The sequence below is a fragment of the Pongo abelii genome, chromosome 7 (genome assembly GCF_028885655.2).
Source record: "Pongo abelii isolate AG06213 chromosome 7, NHGRI_mPonAbe1-v2.0_pri, whole genome shotgun sequence".
Lineage (NCBI taxonomy): Eukaryota > Metazoa > Chordata > Mammalia > Primates > Hominidae > Pongo > Pongo abelii.
In genome coordinates this window covers 9,105,710-9,129,742 of record NC_071992.2, presented here as the reverse complement: position 1 = coordinate 9,129,742, position 24,033 = coordinate 9,105,710, and the positions used below count along the sequence as shown (strand labels likewise).

Sequence of the window (24,033 nt, the reverse complement as noted above, 5' to 3'; positions counted from 1 at the left end):
CTCAGGCTTCTGTAATTCCATCAAATACACTCTTCCTTCAGGTTCACTAAAATGCAGATATTGTGAGATAATGCTCATTTCTCACAGCTTGCTTGAATAATAATAATGATCGTTATAGTAATTTACAACTTAATAGTCAATACTGCCTTTTCAACCCAGTCTGTGAGACTGAATCGTAAACGTGACATTCTTTGAAGTAAAGCTCTCAATTAATGTACCAGACTGCATAAACTCTAATAACTTACCTTTCCATGGAAAGAGAATATGTGAGTATTCCCTTTGAAGACAAGTGGTGGAGAGTAGACTCTCATCAAAGACCCTCTGGCAGTAATGAGTTGCATTCCAGAAGTTTCCAGAAGGTTCTTTGGAAGGCTGCAGTTTGAGATTGGTTCTCAGGTGTCTGTCTAACTGCTTTCTAAGGATGAGGACGGCTGGGCGTGGTGGCTCACTCTTATAATCCCAGCAATTTGGGAGGTCGAGGCGGATGGATCAAGAGGTCAGGAGATCAAGACTATCCTGGCTAACATGGTGAAACCCTGTCTCTACTAAAAATACAAAAATTACCCCGGCGTTGTGGTGGGCCCCTGTACTCCCAGCTACTCGGGAGGCTGAGGCAGGAGAATGGTGTGAACCTAGGAGGCAGAGCTTCCAGTGAGCCGAGATCGCGCCACTGCACTCCAGCCTGGGTGACAGAGCAATACTCCGTCTCAAAAAAAAGAAAAAAAAAAAAAGGATGAAGACTCCTTTTTCGTGCTTTAGCTACACCCACAGGAGCAAGAGACTAAGACATTCCTCCACACAATAACAGACCCAGGCAGTGCAGAGCCATGTGGGTCTTATCTGTTCTGTTGTCCACAGTATGGTTTTATCTTAGACCCAGCCTGGTGCAATCCATGTTGTGTATTGGCACTCCACTTAAGTTTCCTGTTTGTAAAAAGTCCCTTTCATTCGGTGATTCCTCAGGGCTTTAGGGGAACTTTCTGGAAACCAGGAAGAAGGAAATAAAGGTTGTTTTGCTGAGGATGGGTGACACTGGGCGGGGGACCCAAATGAGTGGTTTGAGCAGAAAGTAGCCTCCACGCTGGACTAATGCAATAGCCCTGCCATGATTTCATTGCAGGGCTGTGACTGTCTACGACAAGCCGGCATCTTTCTTTAAAGAGGCACCTCTGGACCTGCATCACCGACTCTTCATGAAGCTGGGCGGCACGCACTCTCCGTTCAGGGCCCGGTAGGCCTCCCATCCTCAGCTGCCTTCTCTCCTGCTCGCCATTGCCCTGGCCTCTCCCCTTCTCACTGCAGACCTGGGAACCCACTCATCCAAGGGTTGGCAAACTAAGGCTACAGGCCAGTCTCCTGCTTTTGTAAATCAAGTTTCATCGGGACACAACACACTCTTTGACTTCTGAGTTGTCTGCAGCCGCCTTTGATCTACAATAGCAAAATTGCCTTTTGTAACAGAGAACCTGTGGCCCACAAAGCCTGAAGTATTTACTCTCTGGCACTTAAGGAAAGGTTTGTGGACCTCTGCACTGTCTTACTCTCCTGCCAATGGGTTCCCAGGCCTGTGGCAGGATCTGTGGACCTGTGTGTCCCCTGGGGTGTCTCATGGGGCTAAGGAGGGGAACTTTGTTCAGGTCCACACACTTTGAGGTGTGCCTCTGGGTAAGCTGGGGTGTATAGGAGGGCGTCCCTGCACCCTCATCTTCAGTCCAGGGGATGATAAGACAGTAAGTCCCGTAGAGAAAAGGAATGAGTCAGTCTTGTTTGCTATTGTAACCTTAGCACCCAGCAACAATATTAGAGAAAGCAAGCCCAGGCCTCGGATGTCAGGGATGGCCTGGTGCTGCTGATGTGGCTGGGCACCCCAACCGTTGGGAGCCTGCAGGCCTCGCCATGGCAGGAGATGCCCCTCCTGGGTCCTGGGCCTGCTCTGTGGCCTCTCACAGGGTTTTTTTCTGCTCTTTCAGCTCAGAACCTGAGGATCCAGCCACAGAGCGGTCGGCCTTCATGGAGCGGGATGCTAGGAGCGGGCTGTTGAGACGTCTCCACGAGCGGCCAGCCCTGCTGGTCAGCAGCACGAGCTGGACAGGTCTGCACGACCCCTGGGGCACTTGGGGTTGGTGTGACGGGCACCTGGCCAACCTGTGTTCTCCTCACCCCTGCCAGTCCTGCATGACCCCACCCCGCCACAATCTCAATGAGAAGGGTAGGGCGTGTGAGCTGGAAGAGTGGTGTACAGAAACAGGCCCCTGACATTCAATTCTCTTTTCATAGAGGATGAAGACTTCTCCATCCTGCTGGCAGCTTTAGAAAGTAGGTGTGTGACTGTGGTGAGGAGCTCTGGGTTTGTCGGGGGCCACTGAGCTGTGAGCTTCTTGTCTGGCCTGCAGGATGTTCCTGTCCCAGGACACCGGGGGTGGTGGAGGTGGGCCGCCTTGAATCCTCAGTTGGGTCATTGAGTGACCAGGACCTCAGGCTGAAATGCCCCCTCCAGGAGAGTATCTCACAGAGGCTGGTGGCCTGCCCACCAGAGCAGTGCTCTTTCTCCACCTGACCAGGTGACTCTGGCTATTGTTTATTTAAAAAAATTTTTCTGAATGGGCATGGTGGCTCACACCTGTAATCGTAAAACTCTGAGAGGCTGAGGCAGGCAGATCACCTGAGGTCAGGGGTTCCAGACCAACCTGGCCAACATGGCGACACGTGTCTTTACCAAAAATACAAAAATTAGCTAGGTATGGTGGTGGGTGCCTGTAATCCCAGCTACTTGGGAGGCTGATGCACAAGAATGACTTGAACCCAGGAGGCAGAGTTTGCAATGAGATGAGATCGTGCCATTGCATTCCAGCCTGGGTGACAGAGTGAGAGTCTGTCAGAAAAAAAAAAAAAAAATTCTATCAGAAATTCCATGTAGAATTGTTTCTTTTTTTTAAACACAGAGTTTGAACAACTGACTCTTGACGGACACAACCTTCCTTCTCTCGTCTGTGTGATTACAGGTACCGCCTGGGACCCTAGGTGTCTGTTTGGTTAGGGGATGGCGGAGGGGGAGGGGCACGCAGCCTTTACCCTGTGCTTCCCACGATCTTGTCTCCTTAATCCTCACTGCAGCTCTCTGCCATAGGGTCTTATACTGCTTGATGTGGGGGGAACCTGAGGCTCAGACGGTTTCACAGCAGGGCAGGGAGCCCAGATTTGAATCTGTAGATAGCAAGCTTTCTACTTTTTCTGTAGTTTCCAAGCATCTTTTTTTTGTTGTTGTTACGTCATTGGTGTCTTTTCTTTTTTTTTTTGAGACAAAGTCTCTGTCGCCCAGGCTGGGGTGCAGTGGTGCGATCTCAGCTCACTGCAACCTCCACCTCTCACATTCAAGCAATTCTCGTGCCTCAGCCTCCCAAGTAGCTGGGACTACAGGTGCCCACCACACGCAGCTAATTTTTGTATTTTTAGAAGAAACAGGGTTTCACCATGTTGGCTAGGCTGGTCATGAACTCCTGACCTCAGGTGATCCATCCGCCTTGGCCTCCCAATATGCTCGAATTATAGGCATGAACCACTGTGCCCAGCTATGTCATTGGTGCCTTAACCGAGCGCCTCTTTCAATTTTTCAAACGGAAGAGCCCCTGTCCCACAGTTACTGCTGCTGAGCCCTTTCAAGGTGACTCAGTGAGGAGGGAGAAAAGAGGAAGCGGTGTGGGAAGAGGTGGGGTCTGGGCCAGCTGCTGGTCCTGCTCTCCTCCCTCCTTTGGCCTCTAGGCTCCCAGGAGTGGTTTGGAACCCGCACCATGTGCTCTGGGGGCTGTACCAGGACAGGGGGATTCCCCGTGTTCCCTGTGCACAACACAGACCAAAGGCTGGGTCCACCCAGTGGGCGGTCGGGTGCCAGGCCACTCCTTACCCCGCCGTGTTTGCAGCCCAAGACCAGCTGGCTGCAGGTGCAGGGCTGTGCGTCAGGGGTCAGGGTGCACACACCCCTGTAGGTCTCGGGGCTCCTGGGTTGCTTCTGGAAGGGCCCGGGTGGGTCCTGACTGGAGCTGCCGAGGGGTGGAGATTCTGGGAAAGGGATCCCTTCTAGGGGGCAGTGTCTTGGGCCTGGGGCCACGTGGCAGAGACAGAGACGGGTCCATGGCAATGTCTGCTCTTCTCTGTGAAGGCAAAGGGCCTCTGAGGGAGTATTACAGCCGCCTCACCCACCAGAAGCATTTCCAGCACATCCAGGTCTGCACCCCCTGGCTGGAGGCTGAGGACTACCCCCTGCTTCTAGGTGAGAGGCTAGCAGGAGGCTCAGGGAGGAGGCGGGGACTTAAGCAGGGGGAACAGGGGTGGGTGGGATGTACTTTTTTTGAAAACGTGGCTCTGGAGGCCACTTGGGGACAGGACCTGGGCTCTGGCTGAACTCCCGGGAGGAGGCTACTTCCTGGTGTGCCAGCCCCTCCCTGCCAGGTGGCCCCAGAGGCCCTTTACCAAGGGGTTTGAGGAGGCCACGTCCTTTCAGCCTGCCACGCCCTTCATTCAGTCCTCTTCCTTCCTGCAGGAGGGCTGGGCCTGGGGTTGGGGCCACTGTTGCCCAGGTGTGGGAGGGCAGTGGCTTTGGGAGGTACAGGGACGGTGTGTCAAAAAGCGTCGCCTCTCCCAGTGAGATGGTTCTCCGTTGCCTCCGTCTCTTTCCCCGTTGATTTCTCCAAGTGGGGAGTCGTGGCTTGGTCCTGATGCGTCTCTAGAGCCGCATCTTCCAGCTTCGAGTGAGCAGAGCAGTTGGAGGCTGAGGGCCTTTTCCTGGCAGGACTCTCCAGCTAGACTTTGTTTTAGACAGTCTCACTCCACTGCCTAGGCTGAAGTGCACGATCTCAGTTCATGCAACCTCCGCTTCCTGGGTTCAAGCGATTCTCCCACCACAGCCTCCCGAGTAGATTACAGGATTACAGGAGCCCGCCACAATACCTGGTTTTTTTTTGTATTTTTAGTAGAGAGAGGTTTTCAACATGTTGGCCAGGCTGGTCTTGATCTCCTGACCTCAAGTGATCCTCCCGCCTTGGCCTCCCTAAGTGCTGGGATTCCAGGCGTGACTCATCACGCCTGGCCCCACCTAGTCTTTAGAAATGTTAAGCTATTTGGCTTTATTTTCACAGTGACAGCTGGTTTGTGGTGGGTGTGCTTTGGTTTACTATTATTATTATTATTATTATTATTTTGAGACAGAGTTTCGCTCTTGTAGCCCAGGCTGGAGTACAATGGCGCGATCTTGGCTCACTGCAACCTCCGTCTTCCCGGGTTCAAGCGATTCTCCTGCCTCAGCTTCCTGAGTAGCTGGGATTACAGGCATCTGCCACGACGCTTCGCTAATTTTGTATTTTTTTAATAGAGATAGGGTTTCACCATGTTGGCCAGGCTGGTCTTGAACTCCTGACCTGAGGTGATCCAACCGCCTTGGATCCCAAAATGCTGAGATTACAGGCAGGAGGTGAACCTGGGAGGTGGAGGTTGCAGTGAGCCGAGACTGTGCCACTGCACTCCAGCCTGGGTGACAGAGTAAGACTCTGTCTCAAAACAAAACAAAACAAAACAACAACAAAAAAACCTAATTGTGGTTACGTATAAAAAGTGTCAACTACATTTTCAGATGTCTCAGCCAGGCCGTGTGGCTGCTTGGCCAGCTTGAGCCACTTGTGCTTGGGGCTGTCGGGGGCCTTATCCGATTTTCACTCGCCTCGGGGGATGTTGCCTCACTTTGCTGGGAGGATTTGTGTTCCCAGGGCAGAGACCAGCACTCTGACCCACCCATCTTGCCTAGCAGGGTCGGCGGACCTGGGTGTCTGTCTGCACATGTCCTCCAGTGGCCTAGACCTGTCCATGAAGCTGGTGGACATGTTCGGGTGCTGTCTGCCTGTGTGTGCCGTGAACTTCAAGTGGTAGGAGCAGAACCCGAATCTTTCTGGGGATAGCTGCCCAGATCCACCGCTGAGGGGGAAGCAGTGCAGAGCGAGCTGCCCACAGTGAGGCCCTGCCCTTCGGTCAGTCCAGCACACACTGGAGGCCAGGAGGAGGAGCCCTGCGGTTACTGTGGCTGGGCTGAGCCTCGCTGAAGTAGTTGCTTCCATTTAGAGCTCATGTTATACTTAGGTTGGTACAAAAGTAATCACGGTTTTTGCCATTAAAAATGACAATTACTTTTGCGTCAACCTAATATGAAAAAAACGCATCTTAAATACTAGAACTCCACTCGGGGCTTTTGCTCCTGGAGTAGAATTGGCAGGAATTGCCTGCAGGCTTACAGGGTTTTCTTTGTTTCTCTCTCTCCCACCATGTCCCTTTTGGCCAAGCTCACATGGTGGGTTTGAATCAGTTAAATGAGTGTCATGCTGTGGCTCACTCCACCCAGCATAGACGGGTGTTTGGAAGGGCAGCGTTAGAGAAGATTCTAGAAGCAGTAGCCCCAGCACAAGCTGAGCCCTTGGCCCCTGCTCAGGAGCCGGCCCCTGGATGGGATTCAGGGATGTGAGCCCCTCGTGTGAGCTGAGCTGAGGGAATGTCGGGATCAAACCTGGTGCCCTAGAAAAGTCATCTTTTATGTGCTGAGCCCGTCCCCAGGGGCTTGCCTTCACTTGTTCCATGGCCATGGAACTAAGAAAAACATGCAAAAATAATTATTCAGTCCTTGAAGAGCATCCAGCACAGAAGGTACAAACCCTCCTTAAGGCTCCCTCCTCAAATCAGTTTGGCCATTTTGATGTGCACCCCCCCAGGCCTTTATACCCTTCAGATGCCAAATCTAAGAACCACCTCCCAGAAACCACACACCCTGTTCCAACCCCCAGCCTGGCTTGAGCATGGGGTGGGTGGGAGCCCAGTGGGCACCCCAGGGGTCTGGTGTCTTCTCCAGGCAGCTCTCAGACTCCCTGGGTTCTCTCTGTAGTTTACATGAGCTCGTGAAACATGGAGAAAACGGCCTGGTCTTTGAGGACCCAGAGGAACTGGCAGCTCAGCTGCAGGTAGCCACGTCTGCCACCATGCCAGGGTGGGCAGGGTTCTGGAGACTGGCACCCAGCCACGCTCCCTGATCCCTGCTTCCCACAGCCAGGGTGGGACAATGTGGGGTTTGGCAGAAAAGCTAGGGAGGGAGCAGAGGTCATAGAGACCGGCACACTCTACTGTCTCATTTTGGTGTAGTAGTCTCGGGAAAATTAAGACACACCTCCACCTGCCCTCTAGATTTATGGAGCTGACACTCCACAAATGATGCTGGAGCCAGGTGGGCCAGGCTGCAGTTTAGGAAGTGATCAGGATCAGGTAGGTAGGCGGGCAAAGGGATCTTCTGGGACCAGCCTTGAAAGATGGGTGGAATTCTGCAAAGGTTACTTGTTTCTTATTGCAAAAACTAATACATCATTCTTGCCAACAGAATGATTGGCAGGATTTTCAGTAAAGGTCCAGGTCGGAAGTAATTTAGATTGGGTCCCCCAGTCTCTGTCAGAACCATGGTACTCTGTTGTGGTGTGAAAGTAGCCACAGATCATCTTTAGATTAAGGGGTGTGGCTTTGTTCCAATAAAACTATTTACAAACACAGGCTGTGGTTTGGATTTGGCCTGCAGGCTGTAGTGTGTGATCCTTGATTCAGATAGTTTAGCAAGGTTGAAAAGAACACCGACACCCCCTTGTTACCCATAAATGGGTGGGACTGTGTTGGCCAGAGGCCAAGAGTCTGTTGCTCACAGGGGAACGTACAGCATGTAGAGGCTGGGAGGTGCTCCAGGGCACCAAGTGTGGGAAAGTGGGACATACGGGGAAGTTTCCAGAAAGCGTGATGTCAAATTGGAGGCAGAGCGCTGCTGGTGCGTGAAGGGTCTCGAGTCCAAGTGAGGGAGTTAGGGACTTGGGAGGGGTTGGTGTTGGGTCGGGGACCTAGGGCCAGCCAGGTGGTGACCTGGGATGGAGTGGGGACAGGAAATGAGGTAAGCTCTCTTCTTTATTTTTTTGCAAATGCTTTTCTCAAACTTTCCTGATCCTGCGGGCAAGCTAAACCAGTTCCGGAAGAACCTGCGGGAGTCGCAGCAGCTCCGATGGGATGAGAGCTGGGTGCAGACTGTGCTCCCTTTGGTTATGGACACATAACTCCTGGGCCAGAGGCTAAAACCCCAGGATCTCTGCTGTCCTTCCCACAGCTTCTTCTCGGAGTCTCAGGGCAAACCCCTTTCGAGCAGCGCTTCCCAGTAGCCAGAAGCTGAAATGACGGCAGTGCTGCCGCCTGGTGAATGAATTGGTTCTGTGACCCAGGAAGTTGTGGTTGGCCCTGATTTCTTCTCTGGAGGCTCAGAAACACTTCCTGTCTTCTTCTGTTCTTCACGCCTCATGCCCCTGCTAGTGTATTAGTGTTCTGTGACTTCCCTGTGACCTGCAGTCCTCCTCATCCTGCGTTTGGTCTCCAGGTGTCACCTTTCTGCCGTGTTCCTAACACTTTGATTCCTGTCTTCAAAAAAGCACCTGCTGCACCATAAGCCCAGGGATGTGGCAGCTGCAGCGGGCTTGGCTTTGTGAGGAACTGAGTGTGTCCACGTTGGGGGAACGTCATACTTGATACCCACGTATTTATTTGCACAAAGAAAATGTTATTTTTGGAGCCAGAATTTTCATGTCTGATTTATGGCGATTTTCTTAAGAACCAGAACTTCTGTCAGAAAGGGGGCATCCACATGCTTAGATAGCCGATGTCTTATTAGAGGGGAGTTTGTGGTTCCTGGTTTGGAATTTAACACTCTCCAAACATTCCAGTCCAATGAAAATTTCCTCCGCTTTCCCATATAAAAATTCTTCCCACGAGAGTGACTTGATTCTCACAATCAAGTTGGAGTCGTGTGTGAGTCCTACAGTGTGAGGTTCAGCATTGCCATCTCCAAGTGCTCTTCGTAGAGAAACAGTTTCTGGTCATGCCAAGGTACCACTTCCCATCTGATCCCGGCCCGGCCTGGAAACAGAGCACATGTGTTTGAGGATGGCGGTGTTTGGGGACACGACATGAGCGTATTGTGTGGGGCTACTAGGACAGGCCTGGCAGGGTGCGGGGGTGTCCAAGTCAGTTTACTTGGTTCACAGGTTCCCAGGCCCACTCAGGTACCTAGAATTGGCCTCCAGGATGGGACCAGAAATCTGGTTTTGCATAGAAATGGCTAGCAGCAGGCACAGTGTCGCTGTCCACTCTGCCCGTGTGCACCCCAGCACTTGGCACAGCGGGACAGAAGCAGAGATCTGAACCCACATCTACCTGGCTGCTCAGTCAACCCCCTCTTCACAAAGCTTAGAAAGCAGCCGGGCACAGTGGCTCACGCCTGTAATCCCAACACTTTGGGAGGCCAAGGCGGGTGGGTCACTTGAGGTCAGGGGTTCGAGACCAGTCTGGTAAACATGGTGAAACCCCATCTCTACAAAAATACAAAAATTAGCCAGGCATGATGGTGGGTGCCTGTAATCCCAGTAACTTGGGAAGCTGAGGCACGAGAATTGCTTGAACCCAGAAGGCGGAGGTTGCAGTGAGCCGAGATTGTGCCACTGCACTCCAGCCTGAGTGACAGAGTGAGACTCCATCTCAAAAAAAAAAAAAAAAAAAAAAACCACACACAGACACACACACAGAAAGCTTAGAAGGGGCTGGTGTTCTCATAAGCACAGATGTCTGAAGAGCCATTAGCAAGAATGAGTCTTTTTTTTTTTTTTGAGACAGGATCTTGTTCTGTCACCCAGGCTGGAGTGCACTGGCACGGTCATTGCTCACCACAGCCTCGACTCCTGGGCTCTAGCAATCCTCCCACTTGCTGAGGAGCTGGGATGACGGGTGCGTGCCACCATGCCAGTAATTTTTTTATTTTGTAGAGATGGGGTCCTGAACGCATGGCCTCAAGTGATGCTCCTACCTCAGCCTCTTCTATTATATTTTTTAGACGGAGTTTTACTCTGTTCCCCAGGCTGGAGTGCAGTGGCGCAATCTCTGCTCACTGCAACGCCTCCCAGGTTCAAGTGATTCTCCTGCCTCAGCCTCCCGAGTAGCTGGGATTATAGGCGTGCAGCACCATGCCTGGCTAATTTTTGTGTTTTTAGTAGAGGTCCGGTTTCACCGTGTTGGCCAGGCTGGTCTTGAACTCTTGACCTCAGGTGATCTGCTCACCTCAGCCTCCCAAAGCCTCAGCGTCTTACAGTGTTGGGATTACAGGCATGAGACACTGTGACCCGGGATGATTTTCAATCACAGTTTTTTGTTAGGAGTGGAAAATGCGTATTTCTATAAATGAAGTAGTGCAGACATGAACGTGTAGAAGTCTCTATAATCCTGCCATTGAAGGATGGCACCTGTTACCGTGTATATGAGGGATGTCCAATCTTTTGGCCTCCCTCGGCCACACTGGAAGAAGAAGAATCGCCTTGGGCCACACATAAAATACACTAACGCTAGCAATAGCTGATGAGTTAAAAGAAAACAAATCACAAGAAAACCTCATACTGTTTTAAGAAAGTTTACAGATTTGCGTTGGGAAGCAGGTTGGACAAGCCTGCTATATATATACACTAGGTTTTCCCCTATAGGTTTACTTATGTGAAAATGATTATTGTGATAATTGTTTTTGAGATGAAGTCTTGCTATGTTGCTCAAGGTTGCCACAAAGTCCTGGGCTTAAGCCATGCTCCCGACTCAGCCTCCTGAGTAGTTGGGAATATAGGTACTCATAACCATGTGTGGGTGATTATTATTAGTTTTTAGACAAAAATGGGGCTGGGCGCAGTGCCTCATGCCTGTAATCCTAACACTTTGGGAGGCTGAGGCGGTAGATCACTTGAGGTCAGGAGTTCAAGACCAGCCTGGCCAACATGGCGAAACCTCAACTCTACAAACAATACAAAAATTAGCCAGACGTGGTAGCATTCACCTGTGTCCCAGCTACACAGGAGGCTGAGACGGGAGGATATCTTGAACCTGGGAGGTGGGTGGTTGCAGTGGGCCGAGATGGCAACACTGCACTCCAGCCTGAGCAATACAAAGCCAGACTCTGTCTCAAAAACAACAACAACAAAAGGTGGCTGAGGTCTTATAGTATGTGTGCTGTTTGGCACTGTTTTTTCACTTAAAAGATATTGCAGGTTTTTTTGCACATAAGTATCTGAAGAAAGACTTTTTTTTTTTTTTTTTTTTGCTTTTTTGAGACATGGTCTTCCTCTTGCCCAGGCTGGAGTGCAGTGGTGTGGTGAGATAAGGGCTCACTGCAGCCTCCACATCCTGGGCTCAAGCCATCCTCCCACCTCAGCCTCCAGAGTAGCTGGGACTACAGGGGTGTGCAACCACACCTGGCTAGTTTCTGTATGTTTTGTGAAGATGGGGTCCCACTATGTGGCCCAGGTTCGTCTTGAACACCTGGGATCAGGAAGTCTTCCTGCCTTACCCTCCTAAAGTGCTGGTATGACAGGCCTGAGCCCCGTGCCCGGCCAGCCTCCTGTGTGAGGTTGTGCAAGACTCTGTCGTGGAAGCCAGTATGCCTCGTGTGCTGGCTTGTTTGTTGGCTCTGTAGTTAACGGGCTGCCCCACGTGGACAGGCATTGGGTCGTCCGTGTCTCTGTGTGCACGCAGAGGCTGCTGCAGGTGCATCTGTGCACATGGCTGCCAGGAGGGGCTGTGCTGAGGGGGAGCTGGGGAAAGGCTGGTGGCATTGGGGGGCTTGGGTGTAGTGTGGAGGAGCGAGAGCCAGGTGGCCGGGCTGCAGTCTGCGGGAGCTCGGCGGTCGCTTGGCCTCCGTGTGTCCTAGTGTCTTTGTCGGTGAGATGGGACAGTGATAGCACGCCCTCACAGGTGCTGGGCGCTGACAAATGTCGGGTCTGAGGACAGTGGCTGGCCCACTACGGGGCCAGTTCCCTTTCTCTACAGTCACCCTGCTAATTTTCTACCGACTGGGTGCTCAGGACAGTGGCGTGGTGGATCCATCTGTACAGCCTGTGCTCCAGCGTCCTGCAGGGCACAGCTGTGTCCAGCCCTGACCCCGACTGCCCCTCCTGCCACCTCCATTTTATAGATGAGGAAACCAAGGCCCAAGGGCTTAGGGAACCCTGCTGTGAAGAACACAGTAGGGCTGCTGGGCTCAGACCCTCCCTCCCTGTGCTGAGCTGCCCTCCTCCTGCTGCAAGCCCCCCACGCCCCAGGCCCACACTGCTCACCGGCCTCTGCCCGAGTTCCCCGCATGGTGTGGGAGTGTGGGGCATCCTAGCCTTTCCCCAGTGCCCAGTTCTTTCACTTCCACTGGAGTCCTGCTGGGACAGCTCCGGGACCATGCAGGCCCAGGTGGGCGGGGGGCTCACCTAGCTCGGTGGTGAACAGCTGGCACGTCTCTGGGCTGTGCACAGTGAAGGTCACATAGACCTCTGGAGCCCGCTGGTGATCCTGGAAGGCAGCCAGCCTCCGCAGGACCCCGACCAGCAACAAGATGGCTTCTGGGCAACACAGCACATCTACGGTGAAAGTTTCAGGTTACTGAAAGGGACCAGGGGACTGTTCCAGGTCATGCTGACCTCAGCAGCAGGGTGAGGCCAGAGAGGCAGCGCTCATATGAGACTATTAGATGCCATTTGACCATTTGGGCCATTAGATGGAAAGGCAATTACTTGAGTGAAAAAGGAGAACCCTTAGTAGAGGAAGCTGCAAAAGACCGAAGCAAAAGAAAAAAATCTCCAGACTCACTGGTATTCCTCAAAAAACCAGCTCTGGTTCTCGGCCTATCTAGAGGGCTTCGAATGACACAAAGCCTGACCCTGCCATGAACTTCGTGTTTCAGGCATCTGCCAATTTGTCTGCTGGCTTGCAGGGGTGGACCCATGTCCCTGGCCACCGCTGGACCTGTGGTTTTCAGGGCTGGGACCCGGGACCACAGGCAGAGCTCTGTTCTACCAGAGAGGGGACAGAGTGCGCTGGCAGGGGCGAGGGGTTTTCGGTGACCCAGTCAAACACCACCTTCTCTCAAGGGCCCTGTCCTCATCCCAGAACTGGTTGTTTTCCTCCTGTGGTCTCTGAAGGACACAGGGCATGGCTCTGGGACACAGCCATGTGGTGACGACTGTAACGGGAGTATGCCTGTCTCCAACAAGAGGACTGTGGCTTGAAGGTCACCTTAAGAGGCACCCCTGTACTTTGATGTCACCCTAGAGTCCCAGAGTAACTCTTCTGGAAGCCCCATCACGTCCATGCCCGACAGCGTCCATTGTTCCCTTTTCCCCGAGCCAAGAGCTGGGTAGAGCTGCAAGGACACGCCTGCACAGGGTGCCCGGGGCTGGGCATTACCTGCTGCAATGACATCTGGCTGGAAGGCAGAGAGCTGATGGACCTTCACGACGTCCAAGTCCAGCTGGGCCACTGTCACCCTGGGGCTGTCTAAGTTGGCAGTGATGTCTACCTCTAATGAGAGGCTGTTGAGAAGGACATTCCCTCGGAGTTGCTCGAGACCCGGCTGTGACAGTCGCTGAAGATGTATGCCCGGGGGCGGCACATCTTGCAGATGGACAGGCCTGTGAGGCCGGTGCCACTGCCAAGCTCTAGGACAGTCCTGGCGGTAAGAAAGGGGACCGTGTCTGCGACTGCACCAGGGTAAGCCTGCCTCGGTGAACTGCCCTGCATCCCGAGGTCACCTGTCAGTGAAGGTTGCCAGGTTCTCGATGGCTCCTTCTGCAAGATAGAGGGCGGCGTCCTATGTGACCAGGCCCGTGGTGCCGTGGGAGATGATGGCCGTGCTCTTGGAGAGTGTCTCCGAGCCTCCCGAGGGCTGCACCAAGAGAAGGTGAGAGAGTCAGTCCAGCGATCAGAAGGCAAGTGGCTTAGAAGACCAGTAGCCATCCACCACATGGCTGAATAAACCATGACAGGACCAATCACCGCTCAGCAATTAAAAGCAGCTAACTGTTGACATGCCAACAGCTTGCACGGGTCTCAAGGTCGTCATGCGGCGTGAAAGATACTCATCTCAGGCCACACAGGATTCCATTCATCGAACATTCCTGAGACGATGGAATTCTGGCGATGGAGCACAGGTCAGTGGTGGCCAGGGGCCGGGTGTGGCTATGAAGGGGTGGCTGCCTTGTGATTATTCAATATGTTATGTTTTTCCTTTGTGGTTTTCTGTATCTATGTTTTGTTGTTTTTTTTTTTTTGAGCTCTGTACCCCAGGCTGGAGTCAGTGGCACGATCTTGGCTCACTGCAACCTCTGCCTCCTGGGTTCAGGCAATTCTCTTGCCTCAGCTGCCCAAGTAGCTGTGACTACAGGCTTGTGCCACCATGTCCGGCTGATTTTTGTACTTTTGTTTGAGACAGAGTTTCACTCTCGTTGCCCAGGCTGGAGTGCAATGGCGCGATCTCGGCTCACCACAACCTCTACCTCCCGGTTTCAAGAGATTCTCCTGCCTCAGCCTCCCGAGTAGCTGGGACTACAGGTGCCCACTACCACACACCGCTAATTTTTGTAGTTTTAGTAGAGACAGGGTTTCACCACATTGGCCAGGCTGGTCTCGAACTCCTGACCTCGGATCCACCCGCCTCAGCCTCCCAAAGTAGTGGGATTACAGGCGTGAGCCACTGTGCCCGGCCATGTCAAGTATTCTTTTGAGGACTGGGCAGCAGGTCCTTGTGAAGCAGGTAGTGTGTGTCACCTATTGGACAAATGCCCAACAACCTCACGAGACATGCTGTTGTTGTTGAAGTGCTTGATTTACAGACAGAGAAACTGAGGCTAAAGAAGGTTAACAGACCTCATGTCTAAGACTGCAGAATGGGTGAGTCAGGATTTGAACCCATACCCACATTTTCACTTTGTCTGTGCAGGAAGGGTGTCTGGGCTGTGAGGGGGAGGAGGGTGCCCTTCTCATACCAGCAAATAGCTCCGGTGGCCCTGGGTGGACTCCTTGGCCGTCAGGATCTCTGCCAGCGCCACGTATAGTTCGTCCAAAGGCTCTGTGTAGACAGCCTCGTGCTGGGGGCAGACAGAGTGAGAGCTTGTTTGCTTTCGTTCTAATCTGTAAAAATGGCCAGATGATTTTCACCAAGTTCGGAGGGGAGATTTGGGATGGAATGTGTAATACCGGCCAGCTGCCATATAAAATATTCACTTCGTTGGGCATGGTAGTGTGTGCGAATAGTCCCAGCTACTCTAGAGGCTGACATGGGAGGACTGCTTGAGCCCAGGAGTTCGAGGACAGCCTGGACAACAGAGATCTTGTCTCTAAAAAAAAAAATTTACTTGGCAGAGAAACCTGGATGGGAGGGCCTTCAACAAGAGGTGTTGAGAGGGTAGGGTGAGGAGTAGTCTAGGGCAAGAGACAAGGATTCCGTGAGAGCTGCCACGTGACCATGATAGAGAGCTCTGTGTTTGGATCAAACACAGAGAGGAGGAAAACAAAAGGTGCTTTACGTGAGCCCAGGCAGAACTGTGAGGGTGGCCCATGCTGCAGGCTGTGGCTGTCAGCAGGCTGCTTCTCCACGGCTGGCCTCATCCTAAGATTCACAGGGCAGCAGCAGGGTACACTGGGTGACTGCTGCCCTCTCCTGGTGGCACAGGGCAGACCTGCTGGCGACCACAGATGCATGCTTTTGGGGAGGACTAGGGAGAAAGCAGGTATTGGAGAAACAGGGGATTGTTTATTTGCTAAAAGTGTGGCCCTTTCACTCAGCAGGTCTGCTACTGCCTACTAAGGAACAGCCTCTCAACATGCTCATGTCAAACCCTGCATTTCGGGGCCATCTTTAAAATCCATCCTAGGCCAGGTGTGGTGGCTTATGCCTGTAATCCCAGCACTTTGGGAGGCCGAGGCAGGCAGATCACCTGAGGTCAGGAGATCGAGACCAGCCTGGCCAACATGGTGAAACTCTGTCTCTATTAAAAATACAAAAATTAGTCAGGCATGGTGGCAAGTGCCTGTAGTCCCAGCTTCTTAGGAGGCTACGCATGAGAGCTGCTTGAACCCAGGAGGCAGAGGTTTCAGGGAGCCGAGATTGTGCCACAGTGATCCAGCCTGAGCAACACAGTGAGACTCTGTCTCAAAAAAATAAATAAATAAGTAAAAAATAAAATCCTGTATCAGTCATGAAAGAGCTCATTCCAGCAGCATCAATGCGGAGAATTCACCAGAGGAACTAGTTCCAAAGGTATGGCAAGAGGTAAAACTTCCAACAGGGGCCCGTGGGACAACCCAGAGATGGACAAGAGCATGAAACTCCAAACCGTTCGGCGGGCAGGACAGAGAGTGTCGGTGAGGGTTCCAGGGCTGTGGGCTGGGCCAGCCTTCTAGGAATGAGAATCCATATGCTAGGAGCTGGGGCCCCAGAGAAGCAGCTACTGTGGAAACCCCAGGAGGCAGAGTGAGGGAGAGACGCTAGCCTCCCCTTCTTCCCGCCCTGTACTGTCTCCCATGGGTCACACACAGCTGCAGCCAGTTGCCTGGGGAGGCCCCTGTCATGCTGGGGTTTGCAAAGCAGGACCAGGGCCTGGGAAGGACGGGGGCTCCAGCACGCAGGTGGCTATGCTGTCCGGCTACTGGGCGGACATTGCCCATAACTGACGTTTTTGATTAGTTCTCAGAGAAAGCACCGGGCATACTTGACTGACGGCGCGTGCTTCACACACACAGGATGCTTCACAGTCTACAGCAAAGGACAGAATGTTGGTTGCTGGAGAGCTATGAGCCTATGAGCTTCAAGCCAACACAGCAGAGGGCAAACTCCAGGCTACACGATCCCTCAGCAAACATGTAGATGGACACAGCATTCTGGCCCCACGCATCTGAAGTTTGTGTTAAGATATAAGCCGTTTCGTAAAAATGCTTCACTGCAGCGGCGCAGGCTATGGCGGCATGTCTAACTCCCATTCTGAGCAGGAACACAGGGCATGTGGGCCCAAACCACTTCCCTCCCAGGGGAGCCAGTGTGAACCAGGGTTTGCAGTAAGGACAGGCGCTAACTGTCTGGCTCTATGGAAGAGGAGGGAAGGCCCACTCAGCAACTGCTTTCTTGGAGCATGTGTCCCTGGGGACAGGATGGAGGGAAGGGGACGCTCAGGGTGACACTCCAGGTAAAGCCGAAAGAAGCCAAGTGCAGGACAAGCAAGTTCCAGGCAGTGGGAACAGCCGGTGCAAGCTCTGAGGTGGCCACAGCCTGGCACTTGGAAAGGAGGGCAGAGGGACTGGTGCAGTAGGAGTGGGGACGGTGGGAAAACTGGAGCATGGAGGGAGAGGGAGGAGATGGTCCGCAGCGCCTGCTGGCTGGGAGGGATGCAGATTCTGCCCAAGGACAGCAAAGTACCCCCACGCAATACACAGGCCCTTCAGGCTGGTGCTGGTTTTTCATTTTTTCTGACAGTCTCGCTCTGTTGCCCAGGCTGGAGTGCAATGGCCCAATCTTGGCTCACAGCAGCTTCCACCTCCCGGGTTCAAGCGATTCTCCTGCCTCAGCCTCCCGAGTAGCTGGGAATATAGGCATGCACCACCACACCCAGCTAATTTTTGTATTTTTAGTAGATATGGGTTTTTGTCATGTTGGCTTGGATGGTCTCGAACTCCTGACCTTAGGTGATCCGTCCACCTCAGCTTCCCAAAGTCCTGGGATTACAGGTGTGAGCCAGTGCACCCAGCCTTTTGCTGGGTTTTAAAGCAGCTCTCCCTACATTTCATGCTTCACCACCTACGAGAGTGAGGCTCAGGGTGAAACTCAGAGCAGGGTGCGAGATAACTTCAGGTATCTCCACGCTCGAAGCCCTGACCTACTGTATTGCCCCGAAAGTCCTCCCTGCTGTGGAAAAGATGTGGCTGCATCTTTTCCACGTGGATAATCTTGGTTCACCTCTAGCACAGGAATTCTTCACAGGGGCTCCTCGGATGGGCTGGGTGGGTGGGGGTGGAGGATGTCTGCCTCCCCTGAGTTGGTATGGAAAAGGTATTCTTCTGGTGCACTTCTTTCTGGGAGGGAGTCTATTGCTTTGTCTTTTCAGAAGGGCTCGTGGCCCTTCAAAGGTGAAGATCCAGGATGCAGGGTGATCTGCACTTGGTCCTCAAGGCCAGGGTCAGGCTGTGGCTGGGCCGGGTGGTGATCCTGCCTCTCACCTACATGCAGATGCACTTGAGTCCAAACCCCACCCTGGGCAAAGCAAGGGCCCATTTAGGTCTAGAAGAGACAGGAATGGGCAGGACAGGCCTCATAAATGCAAAAAAGAAAGTCTCTGAGCATCTACCAAATGCTAGAAGCTCTTTTGCACCCGTCATCTCTGTTTTTGCTGTGGATGGTTTAAAAAACATTCCTTAGATTCCCCCCTCTCATGCAGATTTTTGTATATTCTGATGTCTTTGTCAAAGTCTTAGATAGAAAATGAAAGCGCTGGAGCTGTCGCAGGTGCTGACACCCACCTGCAGTGCTGACTCAACGGTTTTGTTCTTTGAACAGGGGTGTTTTTAAAGGGTACAAGCACACCTGTGGTTCTTCTCTCAGGTCTTCCGGAGAGATTCAGGAGGCAGGGTCATGAGTCCCAGGGACTCTGGGATTCTTAATTTCTGCAAAACATCCCGCAGCAGCTCAGAATCTGATGAGTGTCTTAACTTTGCTTCTAAGCTCTGTGTGGAGGGGAAAGAGAAATCTCAAGGGCACATCTACAGGAACATGAAACACGCAGTAGAATGTGTGGGCAAAGCCCTATGTGATCCCTCCCTGGGGACGTGGAGCCAGTTGGAAGTGGAAGCCACAGCAGCTGAAAGCCTGACCTTCAGATGTCGCAGGCTGCACCTGGATGAGTGACAGGAAGAAGGCTAGAAGACTGACTCTTGGCCGCATTAGTCCTGGCTACTCAGCGGCCACCCGGCTCATGGGACAGCTCCCTGGTTGTACTGGTCAGCCAGGAATTACCAGGGCAGCCATGGCACCAAGGTTTGATGGGCTTGCCCTCTGAGTTTAAGTGGAAATGCAGAATGTGCCTGTACCAGCCTGGGTTACATTGTCCTCTTACAGGGGCCTCAAGCCCAGCAGTGAGCTTTGGCTCCTGAGTTAGGCAGACTCTCTCAGCTGGTATGTGACACAGGGCAAGGCACTTCATTGCTTCAGAGCTCCTTCCATGCCGTTAAAGGCCTACAAGTCCTGGTCCTAATCCCTCTCTCTGGCCTGTTCTCCCTCACTCCTGGCCCACCTTGCTCACTCCACTCCAGCCACACTGGCTGCCTTGCTGTTGTTCCTCAATCACAGCTGGCTGGTTTCCACCACAGGGCCTTTGATCATGCTGTTCCCCAAGCCCTTCCCATGGCTGGCTGCTTCACCACCCAGGCCCCAGTTCAAATGCCACCTCTTTGGGGAAGGCTTCCCTGATTCCCCGACTTTGATGACTTTTCTCCCCAGTTGCTCCATTCATCATTTCCCTGTTTTCTTGGCTTTAAAGCCACTCTCATCTGGTCTTTTCTTGTTTATTCATTTGTTTATTCTCTGGCTCTCCCATGCAAGCAGAGCCTCATCTGTCTTGGGTACTGCTTGCCTGGCTCATGGAAGGCATTTATTAAACATTTTGAGACTGAATAAAGACAGTAGCTAACACCGACATGCGTTTACCATGAGCCAGGCACTGATCCACAGGCTTTTGTACTCAACCCTGACAGCAAACCTCAGAGGTAGTTATCATTATATCCTCCATTTTATTAATAAGAAAACAATAGCACAGAGAGAGGCAGTCACTTTCCCAAGGTCCCACAGGGCCAGGGGTTGGGCCAGGATTCGAAGCAGGCAGGCTGTCTCCTGGGTCTGAACTCTCAACTACTTCACCCTAATCAAACAATCCCTCTGGTCAAATGTGAGTGATAATAGTACCCACCTCGTGGGTGTTGAGGGTGAGCCCAAGTTAGCATTCAGCGTGGACATGTGAACAATTATAGTCAATATTGAATGGAGACCTATGATGTTTTTAGGAAGGTTTTGGGTTAAAAATGCACAAATTTCTCCTGACCAGAAATGATCTCTGAGTGCTAAATATTTTATGTCAATGGAATAACGCAAATGATTAAGCAACACCCCATAAAATGGGGCAGACCCAGGGAGGAATATATATCCAAACTGACTCATCCCAGTGAGCTCACCCCACATGAATTACAAATGGGGTCCGGTGCATTAAGCCCCTCTGCTGGCAGAAGGTCCCCAGGGAGAGGAGAGGCCACCCCCTTCTCTGTCTCTTCCATCACAGGCGTGAGAGCCTCAGCGCAGGAGCCCATTCTGTGCAGTGCTCCATATACAGATGAGAACACTGAGGCACGAGGGACAGCTTGTGACCTGGTCACCGCGTTCAGGAGAAAGTGGTTACCCCGCGGTCCTGAGGGCGCTGACATTTTAGAATGGGCGAGGGCAGCTGTGTCCCAGTGACCAGAACGATTACTGCCTTTAAAAAGTCTTGAAAATTATCATGAACTGTACCCCACACCGAGCGAGCGTCTGCCCCCCAAGGCGGTAGAGACGTCCCCAGTTTCCGCCGCCAGCCCGCGGGAAAGGAGGGGTGAGGGACTCTGGCCAAGCCCCGGGGATGGGGACCCAGACGCGCGGCCCTGACTGGCTGTAGCGCCAGGGGCTTCAGCAGGGAGACCCATCCCGTCTGCCCCTGGACTCCCGCACGGCCCGCCACCCACCTACCAGGGGAAGGAGCGCAGTGCGGCCCCGCCAGGAAGCGGCGCTCGAAACTCTGCAGCAAGAGCTCGGTCCCCGGGATCTCCTCGGGCGCCATGATGTTGGCGGGACCGCATAGTTGTCGGGAGACTGGGCGGAAGCTGGGCCTGAACAGAAGAGGGGGCGGGCCCGGGGCAGTGCGAGGGGCAGAGAGGCGGAGCCTGGGGTAAGGCCAGGAGGAGCGTCGTGGGGGCGGACCCTGGGGCGGGGCCAGGATGAACGTCTTGTGGGCAAGGCCTGGGGTAGGGCCAAGATAAGCGTCTTTGGGGCAGGTCCTGGGGAGAGTCCAGGTTGACGGGTCCTGGGGCGGGGCCAGGATAAGGCGATCCTGGAAGCGGGGCTTCGGAAGCGTCTAGGTTGGTGGCGACCTGGAGGCGGGGCCTTGCGAGTGGCTAGGATGAGCATCCTGGAGGCGGGTATTAGGGCGGGGCTAAACGATGATTGGGTTCAGGAGGTGGGACTCGGGGCAGAGCCCAGTAGACAGGTCTTAGGGTGGGGCTAAGGCGAGACCAAGAGAAGGGCTCAGGAGGCGGGGCCGGGGTGGGGCCTTGACTGTGTCGTAGCACATGACCGGGCGCTGCTCGGATTCTGGGAGGCGGAGGTTAGGTACGCGCCGACGTGGGGAGGGGCCTATTGTCCGGGAGGCGGGACCGAGTCCGGGCTGCGGGCTGCGCTCAGGAGGCGGGCCCTGGGGCGTGGCCAGGCGCTGCTCGGGCCCTGGGAGGCGGAGCTGTGGGAGGGGCCGGTGTGGGGAGGGACCCAGGGCCTGGGAGGAGGGTCGGCGCTGGTCTCAGGGGCCCAGAAGGAGCTGGGCTTGGGGCGGGGCTGAGACGGAGCGAGGAGTCCCAGGTGTTGGAAGAGGAGCTTGAGGAGGGGGTCGGAGTGTGGCTCAAGTTCGAGGGGCGTTACCTGGGGACGGTTTGAGGAAGGCCCAGGAGCGGGGCCACGGTCTGCCGAGGAGGGGCCAGGGGCGGGCCCCAGGATCCGGAGCTTCGGGCGAGTGGAGTCCGGGTTTGCGGCCCGAGAGGTGGGGCCGGTTAGGGCGAGAGTCTCTGGGATCGTCGGGTCAGTCCTTGGGCCACCATAGGCTCTCTCGCAGTTCCTGCGCCTTCAGGAAGGTCTTTTTGGCAGGGGCCTTACAAGTGCGCGCTTCGGTCCGGGAGGCCTTATCCCAGCCTCCTCTCCATCAGCGCCACCCCTCTGGGGCCCGACAGGAGGGAGCTTTCCCCCTGTTCCCCAGGCTTTGGACTGTTACCCAGCAAGCCATTTGTTCACTAAATATTTATTAAGCACCTACGATGTGCCTGGCAAGGAAGTTGTAACAATGAGAAGAACTAGGTGTGGTCCCGGCCCTCCAAGGGCTCAGAGGCTCATGGGAGAAGTGGACATTGAAGTAATTATCACACAAATAAGTATAAAAGTACGATATCTTCCAGGAAGGCGGGCACACAGAGCTAGCGGGGCTTCCAGAAGGAGTTTTGATCTTGCAGGGACAGGAAGTAGGAGTTAGCTCCTGCAGGGTGGGATGGGGGTGGTGGTGATACAGACGTGGGGACAGAGTGGAAAACAACAACAAAAAATAATTATTTTAGTTCAAAGTTATTGTGTCTTGAGTTGAAAGGCAAGGCAGTTACCAACACAGTTCAAATTTCAGTACTGCTCCTGAAATACTGAACTGTGTTCAAAGTCTAAAACGTTTACCTCAGCAAACCCCTCATAAAACTCCATTTGGAGGAGTCCCGAGAGCTAATTTGTTAAGTATACTTGCAGAAGGTAGATAAGGAGACAGATTAAATCTTATTACCTCTTTCAGATGAGAGGCACTTGAGCCCTGCTCAGCTATGCGAATAAGAGAGGGGAATTAATTCTAATTGAATACACTTGTTCTCTCATAGCTGTTGTTCCCCACCAGAACCAAATTAGCGCAAGATCTGACAAAGAAAAAAAAAAGGTTCATCTTTTATTCCCCCAAACACTTTCATTTAAATCAAGAGGGTGGGGTGTGGTTCTTGCTGTGTTTTTAGACAGAATCAACGGTTTCTGGGTCTGAGATGTTGCATACATCCTCTCAGTCCCTGTATCCTGAGATGGAGTCGCCTGAGAATCCACAAGTCCTAACCAGGGATGGGTCTGGGTGATTAAGGAAGGTTGGCTTCAGAACTGGGCCAGGGGCTTTGCTTTTGCTGTTTTGATCAGCTCTCTGCCTGCAGGAGACAAGGAAAACCAATGGGAACAGGTTAGTTATAAATCCTGGGCTTATTTTATTAACTCACATAATAGCTATTAATTGCCTTTCCTTCAAGCAGCAAAAGGGCATACACGGTCAATGCTATAGTAAGTAACACTGTATTATGTTATACTAAAATATTAATAAATCTAGGTTGGCTCAGTCTTTCCTGAGTCCATAGATTGGAAGCGAATTGAGGAAGGACCCTAGCGGACCACAGAGCTGAGCCATGCACACAGAAGAAATCTTTTTTTCTTTTTCTTTTTTTTTTGTTTTTTTGTTTTTTTTTTGGAGATGGAGTTTTGCTCTCTTGTTCCCCAGGCGGGAGTGCAATGGCGCGATCTCGGCTCACTGCAACCTTCAGCTCCCGTGTTCAAGCGATTCTCCTGCCTCAGCCTCCCGAGTAGCTGGGATTACAGGCGTGAGCCGCCATGCCGGGCCATTTTTGTATTCTTAGCAGAGACAGGGTTTGAACACGTTGGCCAGGCTGGTCTCAAATTCCTGACCTCAGGTGATCCGCCGCCTCTGCCTCCCAAATTGCTGGGATTACAGGCGTGAGCCACCGCGCCCAGCCAGAAGAAATCTTTATCTTGGTGCGCGGGCTCTGGTGAGGGACAAATGTCATCTTTCTTGGATCTGAATCTGGAAGGATCAAGGCACTGAAGGGATTTTTTTGTTTCAGACATTCTCCCTCCGTTGCCAGGCTGGAGTGCAGTGGCACGACCTCTGCTCACTGCAACCTCTGCCTCCTGGGCTCAAGCAATTCTCCTGCCTCAGCCTCCCAAGTAGCTGGGACTATAGACACGCATCACCATGCCCAGCTAATTTTTGTATTTTCAGTAGAGACAGAGTTTCACCATGTTGGCCAGGATGGTCTCAATCTCTTGACATCATGATCCACCTGCCTTGGCCTCCCAAAGGGCTGGGATTACAGGCGTGAGCCACCATGCCCGGCCTCATGGAAGGGATTTTTTTAATGTCACGTGTCTCTCACAGGTGCGGTGTGTTCGGATGCAAGTGAAGATTAGGACTGATGCTTAAAACCAAACGTAAAATTCCAGGTGGTGTTGCTATGGGGCGCAGCATTAGGACAATCTGAGTGGTTTCAGTTGCAAGA

General features: G+C 53.0%; 2 protein-coding genes across 2 annotated transcripts; one reads left to right on the top strand and one right to left on the bottom strand.

Moving 5' to 3' along the window:
• Nucleotides 1–827: 827 nt before the first annotated feature.
• LOC129047631 (chitobiosyldiphosphodolichol beta-mannosyltransferase-like) lies at nt 828–8,114 on the top strand. Its single transcript, XM_063726478.1, has 10 exons — nt 828–862; nt 1,121–1,231; nt 1,971–2,119; nt 2,278–2,316; nt 2,394–2,501; nt 2,943–3,002; nt 4,157–4,267; nt 5,798–5,912; nt 6,917–6,992; nt 8,019–8,114. Exons 1-10 carry the CDS (start codon nt 828–830, stop codon nt 8,112–8,114), a joined length of 900 nt encoding a protein of 299 aa, XP_063582548.1.
• DKFZP469P0237 (protein) lies at nt 7,951–20,771 on the bottom strand. The gene is given in 5 exon segments (NM_001135293.1): nt 7,951–8,964; nt 12,333–12,482; nt 14,886–15,030; nt 18,473–18,612; nt 20,653–20,771. Coding segments are annotated over 2 exon segments (102 nt in total). The 5' UTR covers nt 20,748–20,771; the 3' UTR covers nt 7,951–8,964; nt 12,333–12,482; nt 14,886–15,030; nt 18,473–18,605.
• Between the last annotated feature and the right edge of the window lie 3,262 nt (nt 20,772–24,033).

Excerpts from the sequence above, each read along its gene's own strand:
- LOC129047631 (XM_063726478.1), top strand. The coding sequence starts at position 828 with ATGTGGGTCTTATCTGTTCTGTTGTCCACAGTATG. Across the intron at positions 863-1,120 it reads GTTCTGTTGTCCACAGTATG|GGCTGTGACTGTCTACGACA; the intron begins GTTTTATCTTAG and ends ATTTCATTGCAG. Across the intron at positions 2,317-2,393 it reads CCTGCTGGCAGCTTTAGAAA|GATGTTCCTGTCCCAGGACA; the intron begins GTAGGTGTGTGA and ends TCTGGCCTGCAG.